The 20430-nt window shown below is 42.4% G+C and overlaps 1 protein-coding gene across 8 annotated transcripts in view; it reads right to left on the reverse strand.

The window, feature by feature from the left end:
* Window positions 1-8279: 8279 nt before the first annotated feature.
* Window positions 8280-20430, reverse strand: part of OSBPL6 (oxysterol binding protein like 6) — a 175639-nt gene continuing 163488 nt past the window's right edge. For all 8 annotated transcript variants that reach the window (XM_023744492.1, XM_023744511.1, XM_014467615.2 and 5 more), the window contains 8 exons: window positions 20022-20159; window positions 19604-19667; window positions 18115-18193; window positions 16465-16609; window positions 13734-13878; window positions 12464-12590; window positions 10419-10541; window positions 8280-9212 (listed from right to left, as the gene is read on the reverse strand). In XM_023744492.1, the coding sequence (XP_023600260.1) occupies window positions 9104-9212; window positions 10419-10541; window positions 12464-12590; window positions 13734-13878; window positions 16465-16609; window positions 18115-18193; window positions 19604-19667; window positions 20022-20159 (930 nt within the window). In that variant the 3' untranslated portion in view covers window positions 8280-9103. The remainder of the gene's footprint in view (window positions 9213-10418; window positions 10542-12463; window positions 12591-13733; window positions 13879-16464; window positions 16610-18114; window positions 18194-19603; window positions 19668-20021; window positions 20160-20430) is intronic.

The raw sequence follows: 20430 nt of genomic DNA on the forward strand, positions 1-20430 counted from the left end.
CCAAAACTGGCAGTCCGACATCCCCTGAGGGGTTCCAGATTTCCAGATTGTGAGAGGGAGCAGGCCAGTCCAAGGGACCCCACTGGTGCATGAATCCATGCACCGAGCCTCTAGTATATATAAATGTGTGTGTGTGTGTGTGTGTGTGTGTGTGTGTGTGTATAGCTGAGCCTGTGTGGAATGAAGCAGGCTCGCCCAGACAAGCCGCTGTTCACATTTGAAAAGCGGGGCCAATAGGCCTCTAAGTTCCCAGCCAGGCCAACCCAAGGCCTTCGATATTCAACCCTCGCTCCATGATGGCTTTCTCTGAGGCAATGAACTGAGATGAACTGTCACAAACCCAACTGTGATCATCCCAGTGTGCCATCCAAATTTTGTACCCAGGAAGCTAATATTAAACCAAGAAGTTGCTACCTACAATCCAGCAAGAGCGTAATGCAGCTGGAGGTAGGTGCACACATAAAAGATTAATTCTCTGGCATGATTTTATATAATTTGTAAATGGGAACCGACTGATGGTAACAGTGATTATAGAATCACAAACTGTGCAAATGAAAATTTTATCTGCTGTGTCTCTTTGTTATTTATTTTCAATTTGCTTTTCAGTTACTTTATTACATACAGCAAGGGGAGGGAGGATTCCTTTGGCATCTCAAACTTACTATTTTCTCAGTCTTTCTCTTCCTCTCTTTTTCTGCTTCCCTCCCTCCCTCTAAAGCTGAACACTCCTGGTGTATACATAGAAAAGGACACAAGGAAGAAAGAGATCCTTGAGCGCTCCCTGCCAACCAAATCGAAGCTTCTCAGTGTTATCCTAGGAACTCGTCCCCGGGAGGTGGTACAAGATCTTCACATCTCGGTGACACCCCATAAACACACCACAGTGGACCAGGCCGTTAAAAGGTCCAATGGACTATGTGTCCAACATATTCTAGCAGGATTGAAATAGGGCAATTTTCAAGTTTTTATTTATTTATTTATTTTTTTAGCATTTTGGTATTCTAATGACTCAAAGTTTGGCATATTGCTTTCTTTGAAACTACCTTTCAAAACATGTCTTCCTCCACCTCTTTATAAGAAACTAGAGGCCCGGTGCACAAATTCATGCATGGGTGGGGTCCCTCGGCCTGGCTGGCGATCTAGGCTTATTGGGGGGCCGGTCAGCGGGGGGCGGGACTCCAGGAGGTTGGTTGGCTCCCCAATCAGGGCTGATGTGGGGGCCGGCTGGCTGGGGGGAGGAGCCATGGGAGGTTGGCCAACAGGGGAGGCAGGGGCTGCGGGAGGTTGGCAGGGGAGAAGAAGGGTGGGGGGAGGAGAAGGGGTTGTGGGAGGTTGGCCAGCCAGGGGGAGAGGCTGCAGGAGGATGGCTGTGGGAGCACATTGACCACCAGGGGCAGCTCCTGCATTGAGTGTCTGCCCCCTGGTGGTCAGTGCACCTCATAGCGACTGGTTGACTGGTCGTTCCGGTCGTTCAGTCTTAATGGTCGCTTAGGCATATATATATTTTAGAGACTTAGAGGCCAAGGCTGATACATCGGCCACTTACAACGCCCATGAAGACTGAAAGCAGGCTACATTATCACTGTTTTATTGGAACTGCCATCACCAGTGACAGACAGCAAATATCTCTTGAAAAATCTTGAGTTTCCTGCTGTCTTTATGAACTACAGCTTTACTCAAACAATTTAAACAAATGGAAAACTGAAGCCAACTTTCTAAGTTCAAAATTCAGGAAAACGTCCTGGGTTCTGGCACTTGATTTGAAAAGTTTCTACATCATTATTACACAAAAGAGAGCTGGAAATGTAGTCAGAATAAGTACTCACTCTCCTTTATATCCTAGTGGAAGTCTCTTGCTAGAGATAAAAATATTAATTTTGTGGACAGGTCATTAGGAGACATTATACACCAAAAACAAAACCTTTATATAGTTTATTTAAAATTTATTGAGTGTCCTGTGCTCTTACAAATTTAACATTCTTGTACACAACACTCACCGAAGAGGCACAATTCTTATTTTGAGGTGGCACATTTACACAATCCTTTTCTGCGAATAATTTCTCTTTTATTAGAAGGAAATTCCAAGCTATTTTTCTGTAGACAGTTGCTTGAAATTCTGTTCGTAATATAAGATAAAATTGAATTTTCCTATCTCAAAATGACCATATGCAAACGAACAGTACATGACTACTGCCTTCGCCTTTATACCTTCCATTATAAGCAGAGCAATTTCACAGGGGAAGTTTTTCAAATAGAAAATTTAAAAATATATTTTTTCAGGGAAGAAACTGACCTGCATATAGAAGTTGCTGCTACACCTTGTTATGAAATCGCCGGCCAGGTGATCAGGAGCGCACTTTGCCCGGAAGTTCCCTGCCTGCGACCACCAGCCAGGGCCCCAACTGCTCACTTGAGAACTCTTCTCAGAGTCACCGACCGGGTGTCAGAGGGGCTGGAAGGCGGGGCAGGGGAGGCTGACCCCGGCTTTGAAGCATACACTTCAGTTATCTGGGCTGGTTAGGGTGCCTCCAGGAACACACTTTTACAGTCTCTGGCTCAACACAATCTCATATTTAGGTTTCAAAGTTCTGTCCTCCTACTCTTCCCCTCCATATACAGCACTGGCATCCGGACAGAAGTCAAAAAGTGACAGGAAGCCACACAGGGCAAAGTCCCTGAGCTCTAGTTTTCTTGAACTAGACTTTCTTTCCCACGACTGGATGTCACTATGAGAAAAAACAAACAAAAGACTGAGGTTAGCCCAGCCGGTGTGGCTCAGTGTTTGAGCATCGACCTATGAACCAGGAGGTCACAGTCAGGGCACATGCTGGGTTGCGCTCCATCCGCAGCAGGAGGCGTGCAGGAGGCAGCCCACGAATGATTCTCTCTCATCACTGATGTTTCTGTCTCTCCCTCTCCCTTCCTCTCTGAAATCAATACAAATATATTTTAAAAAATATAAAAGAAGAAGACTGAAGTTGGAGCAGGGAGGAGGGTGCGAGTGGGTGGTTAGGCCAGTGTTCATTCAAATTGTCTGGGGGCCCAGGCCTTATTAAAATGCAGCTTCTTGGCCCACACCCCGATCTAAGGACTCAGAATTGGTGGAGGGAGGTTGAGGAATCAACCTGCCTGGGAACAAACTTCAAAGACCATAACCTGGGCCGCTGGGCACTACCGGCGCAGCCCAGGCGCCTCTGCTGGCCCCACGTGGAGGAGCTACTTCCTTCCCTGCGTTTCATGTCTCTTCCCCTCACTCCTGCCTTTCCTCTCCATCAGCACTCGGGGTCAGTCCTGCTGGATGCGACTGTCCCTGGGCAGTTTTCTACTTTGGAGGAACAGGCTTTTCCGCTTCTTTTCCAAAACTGGGGGTCGGAGCTCTGTTTCCAGGTAGGAAGTGAGGGCCGGGCAGAGATGGGGCAGCAGCCTTCTGAGCACCGGGACTTTCAGGTGTTTGTGACACAAAAGGGGGGCTTGGCAGGCAAATGAGAAACAACTCAGTACAGACCACTCCCCTCGTCAGCGTCACAAAATGGCATGTTTCCCAGAGAAGAACACTGCCCAGGCTCCCTCAGCGCTGCCAGCGGGTCAGGCCCACCCTCCTGTTGGGCCTCGGACAGAGGGGAGTGAATTCCTTAACTCACGTGGCCATTTCCAGGTGAAAACGGTCATTGTTTCCTGAGTATTTCAAACCTGAAGTAGTCAGCGGGCTCTCAGAACTAGAACTTAACATCCTCTTTCTCTTGTAACGTGTGCCCATGTGATGGTGGGTATCGGGGTAGTGGCCAGGGAGGAATTGGGAGGCATACATCTACCCACATGCCCACACCTTCTAGAAAAAAACCCATATGCAGTAAATACAAAAAAAAAAATATGCAGATTTTAATAAGTGAAAAAAGCAGATCCGTGATTGCCTGGGCTGGAGATTGGAGAGGGGCAGGAGAGAGGGATGATGGAGGGGGGATTGTTTGCTGGTGCTGATAGTTCACTGTTGTGATTGCGGTGACAGTGTCTCAAACTATCAAATTGTACAGCTCAGATACGTAAAGCTTACTGTATGTTAGTCACACCTCAATAAAGCTTTGAAAATAAGCCTGAAATGACTTAAAAGGTTTCTAGCAACTACATTATTTCCCAAAGAAATAACTGAGTGAGGATAAGTAAGGGGAGTTGGTGCCTAAGATGAAAAAAGTAGCAATTTTAGCATTATTCTCTCTTTCACAGTATTAAGTTGCTGCTTGCTCTATTAACTAAAGAAACAGACGTAACTCAAATAGCATTATATGTTTTCTGAAAACTCCATATTCTTCCCTCTGCAATTGCCCTAATATATTGTATGTGGAAGGAAAGCATGATAGGAAATAGAGATTTTGCAGAAAGTGGACATTCTTGTTTTGTCTTTTCCTACCCATCTGGAGATACTGAGGACATTAATAACATGTAATTATGGAGTAATTTTCAATCCATGAGCATTTAATAGTGTCCCACAGGAGGCTACATGCAGTGGTTCTGATACTGATATTTCACCCTGACACTGGACACAGTTGCTGAATGTTACAGTCACTCAATGGCACAGTACAAAGAATGGGCCTATGTTTCCCTGCCCCTCACTAGGTTAGGACCAGAAGAAAGGAGAAAACCCACCAATTCATAGTTGTTTGGGAAACAAAAGGATGCGTTTGCCTCACAGGTAACTGCCACCTGTAAGCTGCCTTAACCATGGGGCTTCATTGGCTTACGATGTTGGGCGTTCTGGTTATCACAACAATTTTTAAAGAATTAATTCTTCTTCAGACCTCATTCTGGAAGAATTAAAACTAACTCTTTCTTAAACAATTTGCCATTTTCTGTAATAGGAAAGGCTGAGACAAGGCCTTAAAATTCCGTCACAAAGGTATATTATTACAATTACGTATTAAAGTCAGGTTTAACACAGAGATTCATACAATGTACAGTTTCAATGTATCAATTTTACAAAAGAAATTAAATTAAAATTTACAGGATCTAATCCTGGTTTGATTATTCTAAATGAATGGGAAGCCTTTGGAAATAAACACCAAAAGAAATCCAAAGGAAAGCACTTTCGTCTTAGCTCCCATGACATTTTTTCCATCTTTTCCCCCAAAGAACATTCCCAGAGCACAAAATAGGTTCGTAATTGTTTAATTAGATACATTTTATACATCCTGACATAATGGCTGCCATAGAAATAAACCAAGATTTCGTACACAAACGCTGTATTTACTGTGCCACAGCCATCATGGACCACTTGAGCCGAGTGCAAACATGTTTACACGCTCTGGTGTGTGCGGAGCTCTGCTCCCATTGACACCTCATTATCTAGGATGACAGATAACAAGATTAGACGAGATGGATAATTAAAGTCCATAAGGTAATAACAAAAATGCACATTAGATGATGACGATAAACACTTCTCCAGCCACAGCGTAACCAGAACTAAGCAAAAGAAGTTTTATCAGTTTCCCCGTTAACCCTGCCCCCAGGGCTCCTTAGGGCGGGATCTAATGAGTGTCTGGAAGGCATGGGGTCAGAATAATGAAGAGCAAAGGTTTGGAAAATGACAACTTGGCATCTCTCGTATTGAAACAAATCCCATTGGTTTATCTTACCCAGAAAATACATTTGGTAGGTTTTTTTTTTTTTTTGGTCACATATAATTGATATAATTTGTTACATAAAATTGATATGTACTATTAAAAGGTATCTCACGTGAGGTTTATTTTTGCAATTGCCTGGAAAGTATGGAGTATTTTATTTATTTTTCATTTTTATTTTTTTTTTATTTTTTTTTTTTTTAAATATTTTATTGATTTCTTACAGAGAGGAAGGGAGACAGATAGAGAGTTAGAAACATCGATGAGAGAGAAACATCGAGAGACACATCGATGGGGGGATTTTAGAGTAACCCACCCGCAACCAAGGCACATGCCCTTGACCGGAATCGAACCCGGGACCTTCCAGTCCGCAGGCCGGTGCTCTATCCACTGAGCCAAACCGGTTTCGGCTATTTTTCATTTTTAAATTTTTGTGTTAATCCTCACCCGAGGATATTTTTCCATTGATTTTTTTTAGAGAGAGTGGAAAGGAGGGGGAGAGACAGAGAGAGAGAAACAGCGATGCGAGAGACACATCGATGGGGGGATTTTAGAGTAACCCATGAAATACAATGACTTAAAAAAACAATAAAATGACAGCAAACTCTGAGGGTAAATTGTACCCTGGTGGCAGCATACAGAAGCAAAATAATTAGTGTCTGTGCGGGTGTGTGCCGTTGCTCTGTGCAGTCCAGTCACGTCCAAGGGGCCATCGTCGCTTCGTCCGGCTTTCCTTAATGACCAGCTCAGACATGAAGGAGCTGATGAATACCTCACAGGGAGGTGTAAAGGCATATTGAGTCCTCCTCTATCTTCTATTGCTTTAGGGAGAAACAAATAAGAAAAGTACCCTGGACATAAAAAGACTTATGTAAAATTCTAAAAAATAAATCAGGTTTCATCTAATATTTAGTCTATCCTTTTTCTGCTTAGTCTCAAAAGCCCCCAATTTTTGCAGTTGAAAATTCCAACTAGAATAAGTCTCCCAATTCTATAAGCCACTCTATCCATCAGAAGTAAAAATGAAATGGGGGATAAAGCCATTCCATTCTGAATATTTGAGGGGGAGGTTTGTGAAGCTGGTATTATAGGAGTATTACCTAAACTTCAATTGACCACTTGTATTGGAAGTCTAATCAAGAAGCCTGAATCTCGAGAGATTCTAAATCGGGGATATTATAAAATATGATTTTAATTAACTTGACATTCTTCTTATTCTCAGTTTAAAATCCTCATCAGAGTTTCAGGTGAGCTCTGACCAACACCCGCTTACCTGATTTGAACTTACTAACTACTACAGGTCCTCTCTACTAGTTATTCTTTTTCTCAATTACAATCCAAAGAGTAGTTGCTTCCTCTCCCAGCTGTCTGGCTGATAAATCCCTTGGTAACTGATGGGGAGAGGAAGACTCAATGTATCTTAATACCCCCACCTTCTGACTTACCTACTTGGAACACCTCTACTTTGTAAAATTCTGTCCTTATCTTTAGGTGAAACAGTTTGAGACGGTTCATGAAAACACTAGTAAGTACAGACCGGAACCACTTGAGATGGTATTTAAAGCTTTACCAACGGGGAACGGCAGACTTTATGAGGAAGTTATAGAATTCTGATTAAATTCTAATGAAAATTATAGGCATGTATCTCAGAATGCAGATAAAAGGGAGTCAAGAAAAGCAATCGATAACAAGGGGAAATTTTACTACCACCAAGCAAGCCACCTATAGATTTAAAATGGGACTCGACGGCATTGAGAAACTTAGGGAGGGCGTTGCTTAAGTGGAACACTTAGACCTGGCAATGGGATTTACTTGAGAGTGAAGTTTCATTCTAGAGCAATGCATACTGTATGCACAATGCAGGGCTCAGATCAAAGGAGGGATGTTTTAAATGTTGCTCCACTTAGTAGAAACTTCAGAGCTTGCCTTATGCTCTCATAAGCAGTTCAGATTTGATAGTGGATTAGCTGTTATTAGGAAAGCTTTGCTGAGAAATAATACTAAAATCAACACCTTTTAACAAAATGCAAAATGCCAGTAACCTCGTTACCAGAGTTTAAAATAACACTTAAAACCTCATGGTCAGAATCTAGAATAAAAAACCTAACTAGGAATTAAATATATGTCATTTTATAACTAATCTCTAGGGAGACTTTTTAAAAAAACATACAAGCATTTATATAGTCATCTACGTGCAGAAACTCAGGAATATGGATGCAAGTTTCCTACAAAACCCTTTGTATACTGGAGGGAAGAACAAATACTGAAGTATGCAAAACACATTTCTGTCCCCCTCCCTTAAACTCCTTAGCTTAAGTTTTATATCTCTGCCAATAGCAAGGGAAATGCTTAATATATAGCCATGTATCATACAGAATCACTTGATGAAAATGTAAAATATGATTTGCATAGAACTCATTTAAACAATGCAAATAAGCTACTAGCATTCTTGCTTCTGTTCCCAGTGGGATTTCCACTGGTGCCACTGGGCTGGGCTTAGGATAGTAATGCGTATTATTACATTGTGCTTCACTCAACATTTATAGTGCTCCTAAGCCCAACCAGAAATGCCATCTGCTTATTGTTATTTCTTTCCACGGCTTTAACACGGATGCCAAGTGTTCAAATCAAACACAGATATTGCCAAAAACAGGGCACACCGTGAGGTTAGGTACAAGGGGGATGGTTTATTATCTGGACGCAGGACAGGAGCTTGACAAGCAATGTGACTACAGAAATCGACCTGGCACACCCTTTCCTTCTTGCCCTGCAGACATACGATACAGTAACCGACACATCAAAGTAAAGCACATGTTGTTTACTTTTTTTTTCATCCACTTGAAGTTACACTCATAATTGTTCTGGTCCCAGAAAGTGAATCATGCCATGATTCAAAAGGTCTGTCCTCCACATAAACCTATGAGCACACGTTAAAAAAATGATTTATTGTACATCTTTGCATTTCTTAAGGCATGAACAATGGCGTACAGATGGGACAGGTTCTGAGAAGCATCACGTCTTCATGGACAAGGCCAGCACGGGTACACCACATCGGACGACACACTCCAGTCTGAGCCCAGGAGCTCCTCTGATGAGGGGATGGCGCTTCCAAACGCGTGGTTTATGTCACGTTGCTTTAAACTCTCCGGATCGGCTTTAAGCACCGGCTACAGTGTGTTTGTCTTTATAAACTCATCAGACTTTGGATTTTTACATTCTGCTCCTTTAATTCTTCTTTCCGAGGAGGGTGTGGATTTTTTTTTTTAATTTTATTTTTTAAGGAATATGGTTGCAGCAAAACAGAAAGGATCCAAACGTGGTTAGGGGCCTCGTCTAATGCACTTCTGAAAGTCCATTATAAAGATGAATAGAAAAGCAAATGGCCGGCGTTCGGTCGACCCAGAAACCACGCGGAGCTCTAAGAAACTTAATTGTGCATAGTTAGTAATTCATTCAGAGCGTGATATGTTGGCTAGCTCTACATGCCCAGGTTACCAGAGAACAGGGCTGTCTACTTTGCTAAACCCAGGGTCCTTTCGCAGCTCCCAGTAGGTGTCGTTAGAAACCCAGGCTTCTCTTTGATTGGCATCAATCACTTTCCTGTGAAAACAGAAAAATCAACATTAGACACAAGTCACACCAAGGTGACCAGATTGTCGGCCCCTGCCCTGCAGATAAGACGCATAAGCAGTCCTGGGTAAGCCAGCTAGTGTCCTATCTGCTTGCGGATGACTTGACTATTTTGGACCGGAAATGAATTATTTCTGTTGTTAAACATTTGAAATGGAGGTGGGTAGGGTCGTTGGGAGAGGGGCTGAGGGCAGGAAAAAATCCCCTCCAGGCAGAGCTAGAAAGTGAAGTGCCCCAAGCAAAGTATGTACAATAGGTAACTAAGAGCTTCAGGCCTCAGACCCACAAGACAGTCTGTGCCTCACTCACGGGAAAGTACCAACCTCAGCAGCTAAGCTCTCTGGAGGGCCTGGCACCTAAGGGCGAGGCTGCGGTCCTCCCCAGGGCAGCCAGGAGCAGCTGCTCTAAGGGAGATGAGGTTATTCGGAGCTGATCTGTCCTGGCTCCAGAGGGCAGCAGATGGGCCTGGAAACTACAGTTTAATCTGTGATGTAGACATAGTCCCACAAATAATCCTGTAATAATCACCCACGATCACGACACAGAGGGACCAAATCTGAATGGACATAAGCCCCCCGTGCCAGAGATAAAATGAAAGATATATACAGCCAGGATGACCTGTGGGCAGAGGGGTCCCATCCTGTTTCTGAGTGAGGGAGTGGGAACAAGTTTCCACCATCTGAAAGGCTGGAGCGGAAGGACAAAGAACGCTCTGGACTGGGGGAGACCCTCACTCCTTTTTGCTGCTCATGAAAAGAAAAGAGCTGTGGAGAAAAAATTACGTTCGGAGAGAGAAATAGAAACATCAATGATGAGAGAATCATTGGCTGCCTCCTACACACCCCACACTGGCTGGGCCCACAACCTGGGCCTGTGCCCTGACAGGGAATCGAACCAGTGACCTCTTGGTTCCTGGGTCGATGTTCAGCTGCTGAGCCACACTGGCTGGGCAAACAAATTACTTTTATGCTTACAGAAGGTTTTCCCAAGTGCAAAATCTGAGCCTGATCCAGGATTTTCTCTGCCAAGGCCATTTACTGAAATCGGTTTAATTTTTCCACCTTTCGGTTCCCTGGACATTAAACTATCCTTCGTTGTCTCTTTAGCTGGAGTTTTCCGTTGCTTGTGGAAACCATTTGCACAACACGAACTTGTTAGGCGCAGGAACTGACTTACTTAAAGAATTTTGGTACATGTTCAAGGTTGTTTTCTTCCATGTAGCGCCTTCGGGATCTCTGCAGTTCCTCCACCCTTTGCTTCTCGGCTGCTGCAGCTTCCAGATTTCCTTCTTCCAAAAATCTAAGCAGAGAGCAGTTCATCCTTTAATATATCCTCCTCTCTTCTGATAAAAAATGATCTCATTTCCATGAAATTACATTCTGGTTCCTGTGAACAGTGACACTGGGACCGAGCATCCCCTCGCCCTACTCCAGCCCACACCGCCCTGCCTGCCATCAGTGAGCACACTGCCTGTGTGTGGGATGGAATTAGCACGGGCAGCACACGGGGAGGAGTGAGAGGGGAACTGTTTGGGCGTGGAGACTTCTCTGTGCTGTCTAGGGTTCTACGGCGTGAGGTCTCCAAGAGTTAGAACAGTGTGGAGTCCCAGGGGGTGCTCCGTTTCCATATGATCAAAAAGCACTTGTTAAAGGCCACAGGATGGCGGGTGGAAACTGGCTGTTCTCCATCTACTTTTAGAACAGATTGAGAAGGAAGGAGTTTTCTCCTGTTTTATGGGAGAGAGTAAAACTGATGAAAAAAGAAAAGGGAACAGTTGGGGAAGATTACAAAAGGCCACACAAAGGAAATGTATTATAAGTGAAATTCAGAAAGGAAATACAGAAATAGAATTGATAAAGAAAAAGCAGACCCCATGTTGATTTGTAAATATTTAAATTCCAAAATGAGAGAAAAGACCAGGGACACAGTATGATACACATCATAGAAGATGCTTACATGTGAATGTCAAACAGTGAGACTGCGTGCTCTGGAGTAGGGGGAGGAATACAGGAGAACTGAGTAGCAGAACATTTCAATACTGGGAACATTTTAGCAGAAGACAAATAAAACCACAAATACACTGAAAATGATCTTGGATGGAATTTGTATGACAAGGTTTTGGAAAAAAGTAAAATTAATTCTGTACGAATGGGCAACACAAATACAGATCTATCTATACGAATAAAAGGGTAATATGCTAATTAGACTGAATAGACCGGACGTCTTCTGGATATCCTTCTGGACAAAGCCACGGTGGTGGGGCCGAGGCAGAGGCAGTTAGGGGCGATCAGGCCATCAGGGGAGAGCAGTTAGGGATGATCAGGCCAGCAGGGGAGAACAGTTAGGGGGATCAGGCCAGCAGGGGAGAGCAGTTAGGGGCATCAGGCAGGCAGGCAGGCAGGCAGAGGTGGTCAGGGGCGATCAGGCAGGCAGGCAGAGGCGATTAGGGGTGATCAGGCAGGCAGAGGAGCAGTTAGGGCCATCAGGCAGGCAGGAGAGTGGTTAGGGGCGATTAGGCAAGCAGGCAGAGTGGTTAGGGGCTATCAGGCAGGCAGGCAGGTGAGTGGTTAGGAGCCAGTGGTCCTGGATTGCGAGAGGGATGTCCGATGGCCGGTTTAGGCCTGATCCTGGCTGTCAGACATCCCCCGAGGGGTCCCGGGATTGGAGAGGATGCAGGCTGGGCTGAGGGACCCCCCACCTTGCACAAATTTCAGGCACCGTGCCTCTAGTGTAAGAATAATAAAACATATGAATCAGAAGGTATTAAAGGTACTGCATTTTGAGTACATCTCACACCCTGTGAGATCCAAACCATGTTGGGCAAACTCCAGACTTTGACTAAAAGCATTTGTAGGTGTCTCTGTAACTTATTATCTCATTCTTCAGTATAAAAGACATTCCATGCTTCAGAGCAATAGAAGAAAAAAGATACAAATACTGGGTGAGGAGTGATTATGTATTTAGTGGAGAGAGAAAATTCATGACTTTGCAGGCTTCTAGTAAATTTGGGGGTGAGAGGGGAAACTTTTGTTGAGCTAATCTTCTGATCACCCTATGAAGGCTGTTTTACCCAGGTGGGAAACTCAAACATTTCTGAGTAAATAAGGGAATGGACAGATGATTCAATAAAGAAATAAGTGATGGTGGTGCAAGTAAGTCTCGATGACACGTGTAGCACCTGCCATGATCTAGTCCATTCTAAATGCCACTGCTACGCTCACCTCTGATCTGGCCGGAACCGGGCGTCTGTCGGTGGGAGGAGGTCTTTCAGGACAGGATCTAACTCGTTGAGCTCAATAGCAAACCTTGTGAAGCCATAGTAGAGCTCATAGTTGGTTGGCAAGGAACCTGGAATGAGGCCAAAGAGGTTCAAGACACTTGCAGAAGCACTTAATCCTGGTGTTTAACTAATACCCAGACCATTAGCAAATTTGTAGTCATAAACAGTGGATGATAAATTTTTTCAGGTTATATTTTGTCAGATGGGAAACTTTATGTTGATGATCAGAACTGATAGGTTCATATACTTAATAGACTCTAGCCTTTAAAATAAAACTTTGCACATCTATAGTAGTCTTCACTGGCTAAACTACACCATAATTTTTCTCTCAAATATTCAGCTAGGTAACTAAATGCCAGGATGATTAGCTATGAACATTGAGATTTCACCAGAAACACTTTACTTCCTTTTAGAAAAGAAAAAAATGCACATCTAAATTAATATTTATTGACACTTTTAAACTAAACTCAAAGGCAGAATCTTTGTATGTGTTGCTCGTTGATGGATTCCACGCGTCCGGAGCAAAGCCTGCTGCACAGTCAGTACTCAATAAATCACTGCAGAACGAACTGGCCACTCCACATGCAGGAAATTGATGTACACATGGAGGTCACTTAGGAAACTAACAACTAACATTAAAGTTAGGGCTTAACTGACAACATTGCGATGAAAATGTTTGTCAGATGGGACTTGTTCCATTTATACTTGATACTCAATGACGCGCTAGTGTATTATCAGAACTTGATGTGTTTCATTAAATGTCAACATATTGCAGCTTTTTGCAGCTCAAGTAAAAAGATCACTTATTCTAGTAAGTTATTAAATTTGTGAATTATAGACGTTTACAGGCTATCCTTTGCTTTATGAAAACAGAATAAATACTAGGAATAAGGATTTGAGTTTGTGTATTTCATTTAACTAAACTCTTGACTAAACATACTTAGCATTTGAAATGGAGGCATTTAGCGTGATTTTACACCCGGGAAGCCCACTTGTCAGATGTGCCTAAATTTTATAACTCATTATCAAATATTGGGACTTATATGATTTACATGTTAAATATAAATAGAACTACATTTGCCATAGCATCTAGGTTTTTAACCTCATTATTAAAGAAAACATAAGGTAGACCCCATGGAATGATTGACTTTCCCTCCCTCTGTCACTTCTCTCGGGCGCCTCCTGAGGCTGGACACTCCTGCGGGTCTCACCTGGTCTCCAGACGCACTTTGCAGACGGGGCCACGCCGCAGTAGAGCCCCTCGTGCCATTTCCCAAACAGCCGGTGCACCACCTTCCCCTCCTGGTCCATCACAACCCCCTGGACTTCATTCACATTAGAATTCCAATAATTCACCTGGAAAAACCAAACCCAATGAAAATACCGGATTTCCTCAACAACACCAATCCCTGTAATTCCCACGTGGAAGATTTTCTTAACCTTGAAGTGTCTTATTCAAACCACTTCCAGAACTCCAGCTCCAGATGTTTTGTAAGGAAGGGTGGCTTTCTTCATTTCTAAGTCTCCACTTCTCTCTCAACCACACACTAATTTCTAGGCTAGTAATTTCTCCCTCAGATCCTCCTGTCTTGAATCGTCCTTTTGCTCATGGATTTGAATGATTTTCAACCGGTAATGCTATGGAAGTAGTTTGTGGAATATTTTTCACGTCTCTGTAAATGGCTAAATTTTACCATAAGGACCCTGCTCTGGCTTTCTCCCAGCCAAGCTCCTCCCCAAAAGGTGTGAAGTCAGTGGGATTTACCCCGCCAGATCCCATGGCCTTCGCTCTAGATCCGGCCCCAAGTATGGAGAGCCCCACACTTTGCTGTCCGCATGGCTCCAAGCCTATCCACAGCCTGCACAAGCCTTTGCTTTGGAGTCACCCACAGAAGGGCAGACCAACCTCCAGTGTGTGAATCTGTAGGCCTGAGGTGGCTGTTTGAGGGGGTGGGGACAGAGCGAAGATGTGGGGCAGGATCACCTATGTGTGTGTGAGGCCCACAGTGCAGGACGGAGCTGCTGGTGGGGGCAAGTGGGGAGGAGCCTGGGCCAGGACTGGCTCTCTCTGTACTGCCAGGCCTCTAGCTCGAGTTCCAAAGCATTGGATCTGGCCTGGCAGGCTTTGCTGTGAAAGGTATATATTTGTCAGGATAAAAAAATAGAAGATGTTTTATTTGACAGGTTGTAGGTTTGATTTACATATTTCAAATATTTACCCATATGGCATAGGGATTTCATTTGGATTCTTGTCCTGAGCTTTGCATATATCAGGGCAGACCTAAACCAAAGTTTCTCATAGTCTACCAAACTGAATGCATACATTTATTGTCATCACTCATTCAGAGCAAATAACCATCCTGGCTCTTCAGTTCTGAGCCACCTAATAAACCTATTTAAAAAGAGGGAAAAAAAACATGTTAAACTAAAATAAATGTATTCCATTAAAATGAACACGACCAGAAGAGAAAATTTTGAGTATTAAGGCTCCAATGATGTTACCTGTGTCTAGAATGAGATCGGAACTAGAAGAGATGAAGAGAGTGGGTGGAGTTTCCTGATGGATTCGGTAGCACCCCTAAACAGCACAGGGATGACCCCATGTTCCACGTCTGAGCAGGGACCAGGGAAAATGGTGCTCTGTAGGAACCTCCATCCCAGACATCCTTTTTGTTTGTTAATCCTCACTTGAGGATATTTTTCTTCAAAAAAATATTTTTATGGGTTTTAGAGAGAAAGGGAGAGGAAGATAGAGATAGAAACATCAATGATGAGAGAGAGAGAAACATTGATCGGCTGCCTCCTGCATACCCCGCACTGGGAATTGAGCCCACAGCTTGGGCATGTGCCCTGACTGGGAATCAAACGGTGACCTCCTGGTTCATAGGTCGATGCTCAACCACTGAGTAACACTGGCTGGGCTGGAGGATATTTTCCCACTGATTTTTAAAAAATATATTATTGATTTTTTTACAGAGAGGAGGGAGAGGGATAGAGAATTAGAAACATCGATGAGAGAGAAACATCGATCAGCTGCCTCCTGCACACCCCCCACTGGGTATGTGCCCGCAACCAAGGTACATGCCCTTGACTGGAATCAAACCCGGGACCCTTGAGTCCACAGGCCGACGCTCTATCCACTGAGCCAAACCAGTTAGGGATTTCCCACTGATTTTTAGAGAGAGTGGAAGGGAGGTAGAGAGACAGGGAGAGAGAAACATCAATGTGAGAGAAACATATCCATTGGTTGCCGCCTGTGCACGCCCTGACCAGGGCCTGGGATCGAGCCTGCAATTGAGGTACGTGCCCTTGACCGGGGTTGAACCCAGGACCCTTCTGTCTATCTACTGAGCCAAACCGGCTAGGGCCCAGACATCTTCTCTTGTTAGTAAAGGTAATTTTTTTTCGTGAACTTATCTGTATTATAATAGTGGCAGAGTTGGGTAAGCTTATAGTGACTGGAAGCTATCATCTATATGCATTCTCAGAAAAAGACAACTGCAGTATAATTAGGTCCCTAAAATAGATCACTTGAACATGTTGTAATCAAGCAGGAATAAAAATAGGAATATAAACCAGAGAACTTGTTATAGGCAAAAATAGGAATAGAAATAGAAACCAGAAGACTTATTAAAGGCAAGAAGTGTTTTCTGGAATTTTCCTGAATGAACTGCTGATGGGTTGCTAAGAAAGAAATTCTTTAAGAAGAATTTTTTTTTTTTCTGTTTTGAGATGATGCCTTTTTGGGCCTCCACACACTCAGAAGTCTGCACGCCTTGAGGAATGCCGTCAGTTGGTTTTGGTTCTGCTTTCCTACCTGAAATGTTCTTAAGTATCAATGATACGGGACAGACTTGAGGCTGTTGAAGGTAATTGGTGTATTTCCTCCTTAGAGGAAGAATATCATGGTATTTTTCTTTTACGGTTAAAGTCATTATTTACCTTGACAAATGTGAGTTTGCAAATGCAAACACTGCTTTTGGTATTCCTGATGGTCACTTCTCCATAATGCTCTATCCACCTCCTCCCACTGAGAATGTTGTGTATGCACGTGGTGACTTTATTCCACACATAGCAATCTCCATACCTAGCAAAGAATACAGCAAGGATTAAAAAACAATGATAGCCACACATATATATTACTATTTTTACTAATGAGGATATTCTTTGTCCAAAGCTCCCTTTTCCCTCATTTTCTTTTCATTTCTTTGTTGAAAGTTTCTATGTGTTCAAGGACATTTACGACATGATTCGTTCATTTAAGGAACAAGTCAGTGCTTTTTATGGGCCAGGTGCTAACTAAAAAGGTGACTAGGGCCAGTTTCTTGCTCTCCTGGAGCCAACAGTATGATGGGGTAGGTGGATGTGCCAACAAATACTTACAATAAGGTATGATGAGGAAGTAACATGAGAGCACAGAAGGGGGAGACCGTAGTCCTTAGATCTGCCTGTAATGTGGGCTGAGTGTCAAGAAAGACTTGCTAGAGGAGGCTGGGAAAAAGCATCAGAAGTCAGAAGAGCACACCGGGGGACTGGGAGTGGTGTGCTACAGTGAGCGTGTGTGGTGGGAGGCCAGGTAGAAAGGTGTAGTGGGCAGAGCAGGGAAACCCTCAAGACCCACCCATGCATCTGATTTACCCTGCAGGCAATGGGCCACTGTGGAAGGATTCCAGGGAACAGAGAGGCAGACAGGGCATGCATTTAAGAAAGATTACTCTGAGGACATTGTTTCCTTTTCTAAGTTAACACCAAAGTTGGGAATGATTCTTCGGGAAAAGACTGATGTGCATAATAACTAAGGCAGCATGAATGTAATGCAAACCCCAGGGAGTAAGGTTACAGATTTTCTGCTAAGGAACAAGGTGACATAGCTTCAAGTCACATTTGCATGTAATGTATATTTATTAATAAAATGTTACTTCAAAATTAAAAAATGCTTTAAGTTTCTAAAAAAAATATGAATTGGTATGATGTAGGAACTATATACCACTGGGAAAATTCTTTCTTCCTCATGAGTTTGCAAATATTGACAGTTTATTTTGTGGTCCTGGGAATTCCTCTTTCTCCACCTTCCTCCATATCCAGTCCATCTTCAAATAGACAAAAACCAAACCAAACCAACAAACTGAAGACAGAAACAAAACTAATTAAGCCTTTGGCTTCAATGAAAATTTCAATTAATTTGAAAAGATTTAAAGGCTATATTCTTTGGAAAACAGCCATATAAGAATTTTATCACTCTTCCTTAATAAAATAACTTAGAAATTAAAAATAGGTCCTGAATCTAAGATTAACTCAAAATGAAATCGTAAGTTGTCTAAGAAGAAATGGGTCAAAATGAGACTCTTTCATATAAAATGCAAACACGGTGACTGGGACAGGTAGGTACCTGGTATTGACTGATGACTGGGGACGTGAAGAGATAAATAGGAAGCTTAATGCACATGCTAAAGTTCTTGCTTGCTTTTGTGGGAGAACATTCTCAGCACTTTGGTAAAACTAACAGATGCTTTGGCCATACAGGGAAACAAACACCCATTTCTGATTTTGAAAAGCAGGTAAGAGACCAAAAGGACGAAGAGAGAAACCTACTTTGGAAGCATGACATTCAGCGTTCCCACAGGCAGGATTTCCATCGACTTCCCCCAGAACTTGTTCTTCCACCTGATATCTATGACAGGCAGAGGACAAGAAATATATATTCTACGTCTAATGATTTATTCTATAAAAACTAAAGTTTGTATTACACTTTACATTTCACAAAGAGCTTTTGTAATTACAATTGATTCTATATTGTTGATTTAATATAACAAATACCCAAAGATGGCCCAAAGTGAAAAAAATTAACTGTGAACCAAAAAAACCTACTATTTATATTTCTTCATAACACATGTTTCATATTTGTTTTCAACTAACAAAACTGGGGAAAGCCTGGGATAATAGATGTGTGTATGTGTGCACATTCACATACACATACGTATGTATACTTTACTATGCCTTACTGTCTGGGTAAATGTTGTTATAAGTTTTAACTAGATAGTGGAAATAGTTTATATAAAGACAAGTGAGTTTATAGCAAAATTAATGGCAGTATGGATTTACATACACATTTATTTGAAGAGTTATATGATTTGGGAGACCAGTACAAAAATAAAATCTCTAAATACAGATAGGTAAGGTTATGAGAAAGTGAGATTAACTTAATGAATATGTTCCTACACTGGGTGAGATATGACTCCAGGGCCCAGCACTTTATCTCACGTGAAGCTTTATGTTTGACTTGTGGAAACTCAGGTTTACCTGTGCATTCATAATAACCACCTGGTCCCATTCTGATGAACTAAGGGAGCTTAGTGCTGCCCCCACCAAATTTCTGACTCTATGTTATGACCAAGAAATGATTTATTTTCTTATTTTGCAATAAAGCGCAGTTACAGTGCTCTATCATTCTGCATGTTTTCAGGTCGAGGAAGTGTGGATGTATGAGAAGCAAATGAAGCATCCTTCTGAACATAAACTATTTATACTTAATATTATGTATTCTTGCTAAAGGGATTTTGAAACATTTTATTTTAGGCAAGTTTGTGACATTCTGATTGGACAACGGGCATTGGTTCAATAGACTCCAATCCAAACACCTCAATGACTTAAAGACCAGAAATCAGTGCAATATTTACATACTTAGTAGACTGTCACCACAGATGATGTGCCACAGAGTCTTCCTTTAGGACTAAGATGTATTTGTACACCCTTAGGAAGCAAGAAGATAGCAGATAAAATCTTCATGCTTAAAATAGAGACAATGAGGCACAATGAGGTAAAGTGATAGCCCCGCGCTGGCACAGTCAGCTTGGAGCTCTGCTGATCCATACAGCTTGCTTCCTAAACAACCTCATTTCCTAGATAACATGGTTTAATATTTCAAACAGGAAATCTAATTTCTTGAACTGAACTCTGCATCAATTACGAACATTCTCCAAGTTCCAAAGGTAGCAATGTAAGCTGAGTTCCAGTTTTGGAGACCAGAAACTGGGCCATAGGACAATCAGTTGGGTTTTTAAGTTGTAATTGAAAAACAAACCTTGCCAAAACACAAAATTCTTGGATTCACAGTGACAGGCAGAAATGGGTGGATGATGGCTAACCTGGTAATTAAAAACAAAACAGAAAGTTTTGACATCAGTGTTAAAACTTCAATAAACAACAACTTTTTTTTAACAACATATATTGACTTCTGCCAAATAAAAACTACTCAGCTCATCCATCTCTATTAATGAAATTTTCTCAAAATATACAAGTAAATTATTGAATCTTGAACTTTTAAGACGTCTGTGTTTAAACACAGAGAACTTATATATATTTATAGGGGGCAATTATATAAATAAATTGAGTTGTCCATTAGTATCGTAACCCACCCCAAACAGAGGTTTACAAAATATTTTCATCATCAAACTGCCCAGCTACCTACACAGAAGCCTCCCTGATGCAGTGGGACTTACCTGTTCTGAGAAAAAGCGGAATCCCTTGTCCTCTCTAATGCATTCATAAGTCTCCCCAAGGACAGGGTTGAATGGCTTACTTCCTGCTCTGAAATAGGTAGAGCAATATCCTGAAACTGCAAATGCAGCAATAAGAACCTGTTAAAACATTTAAGAAAGGAAAATAATATAGGAGAGACTACTTCCAGGTCTGTTTGTCCCTTATTCCTCTAGATTTTACATCCCCCACCAATGGGTGCTGACTACACGGCATTTGCATTTTCTATTATTTACGCAGACCCTTCATACACTCATGGGGGAAAACAAGGTTAAACGCCTCTCATGGGAACCAGCAGGCAATGAAGCCCAAGTATTTTTCATTCATCTGTCCACCCAATTTCCTGGGTATCACAAGTTCAAAGCTTCTGAA

This window comes from Myotis lucifugus, unplaced genomic scaffold, assembly GCF_000147115.1.
Source record: "Myotis lucifugus unplaced genomic scaffold, Myoluc2.0 scaffold_5, whole genome shotgun sequence".
Classification (NCBI taxonomy): domain Eukaryota; kingdom Metazoa; phylum Chordata; class Mammalia; order Chiroptera; family Vespertilionidae; genus Myotis; species Myotis lucifugus.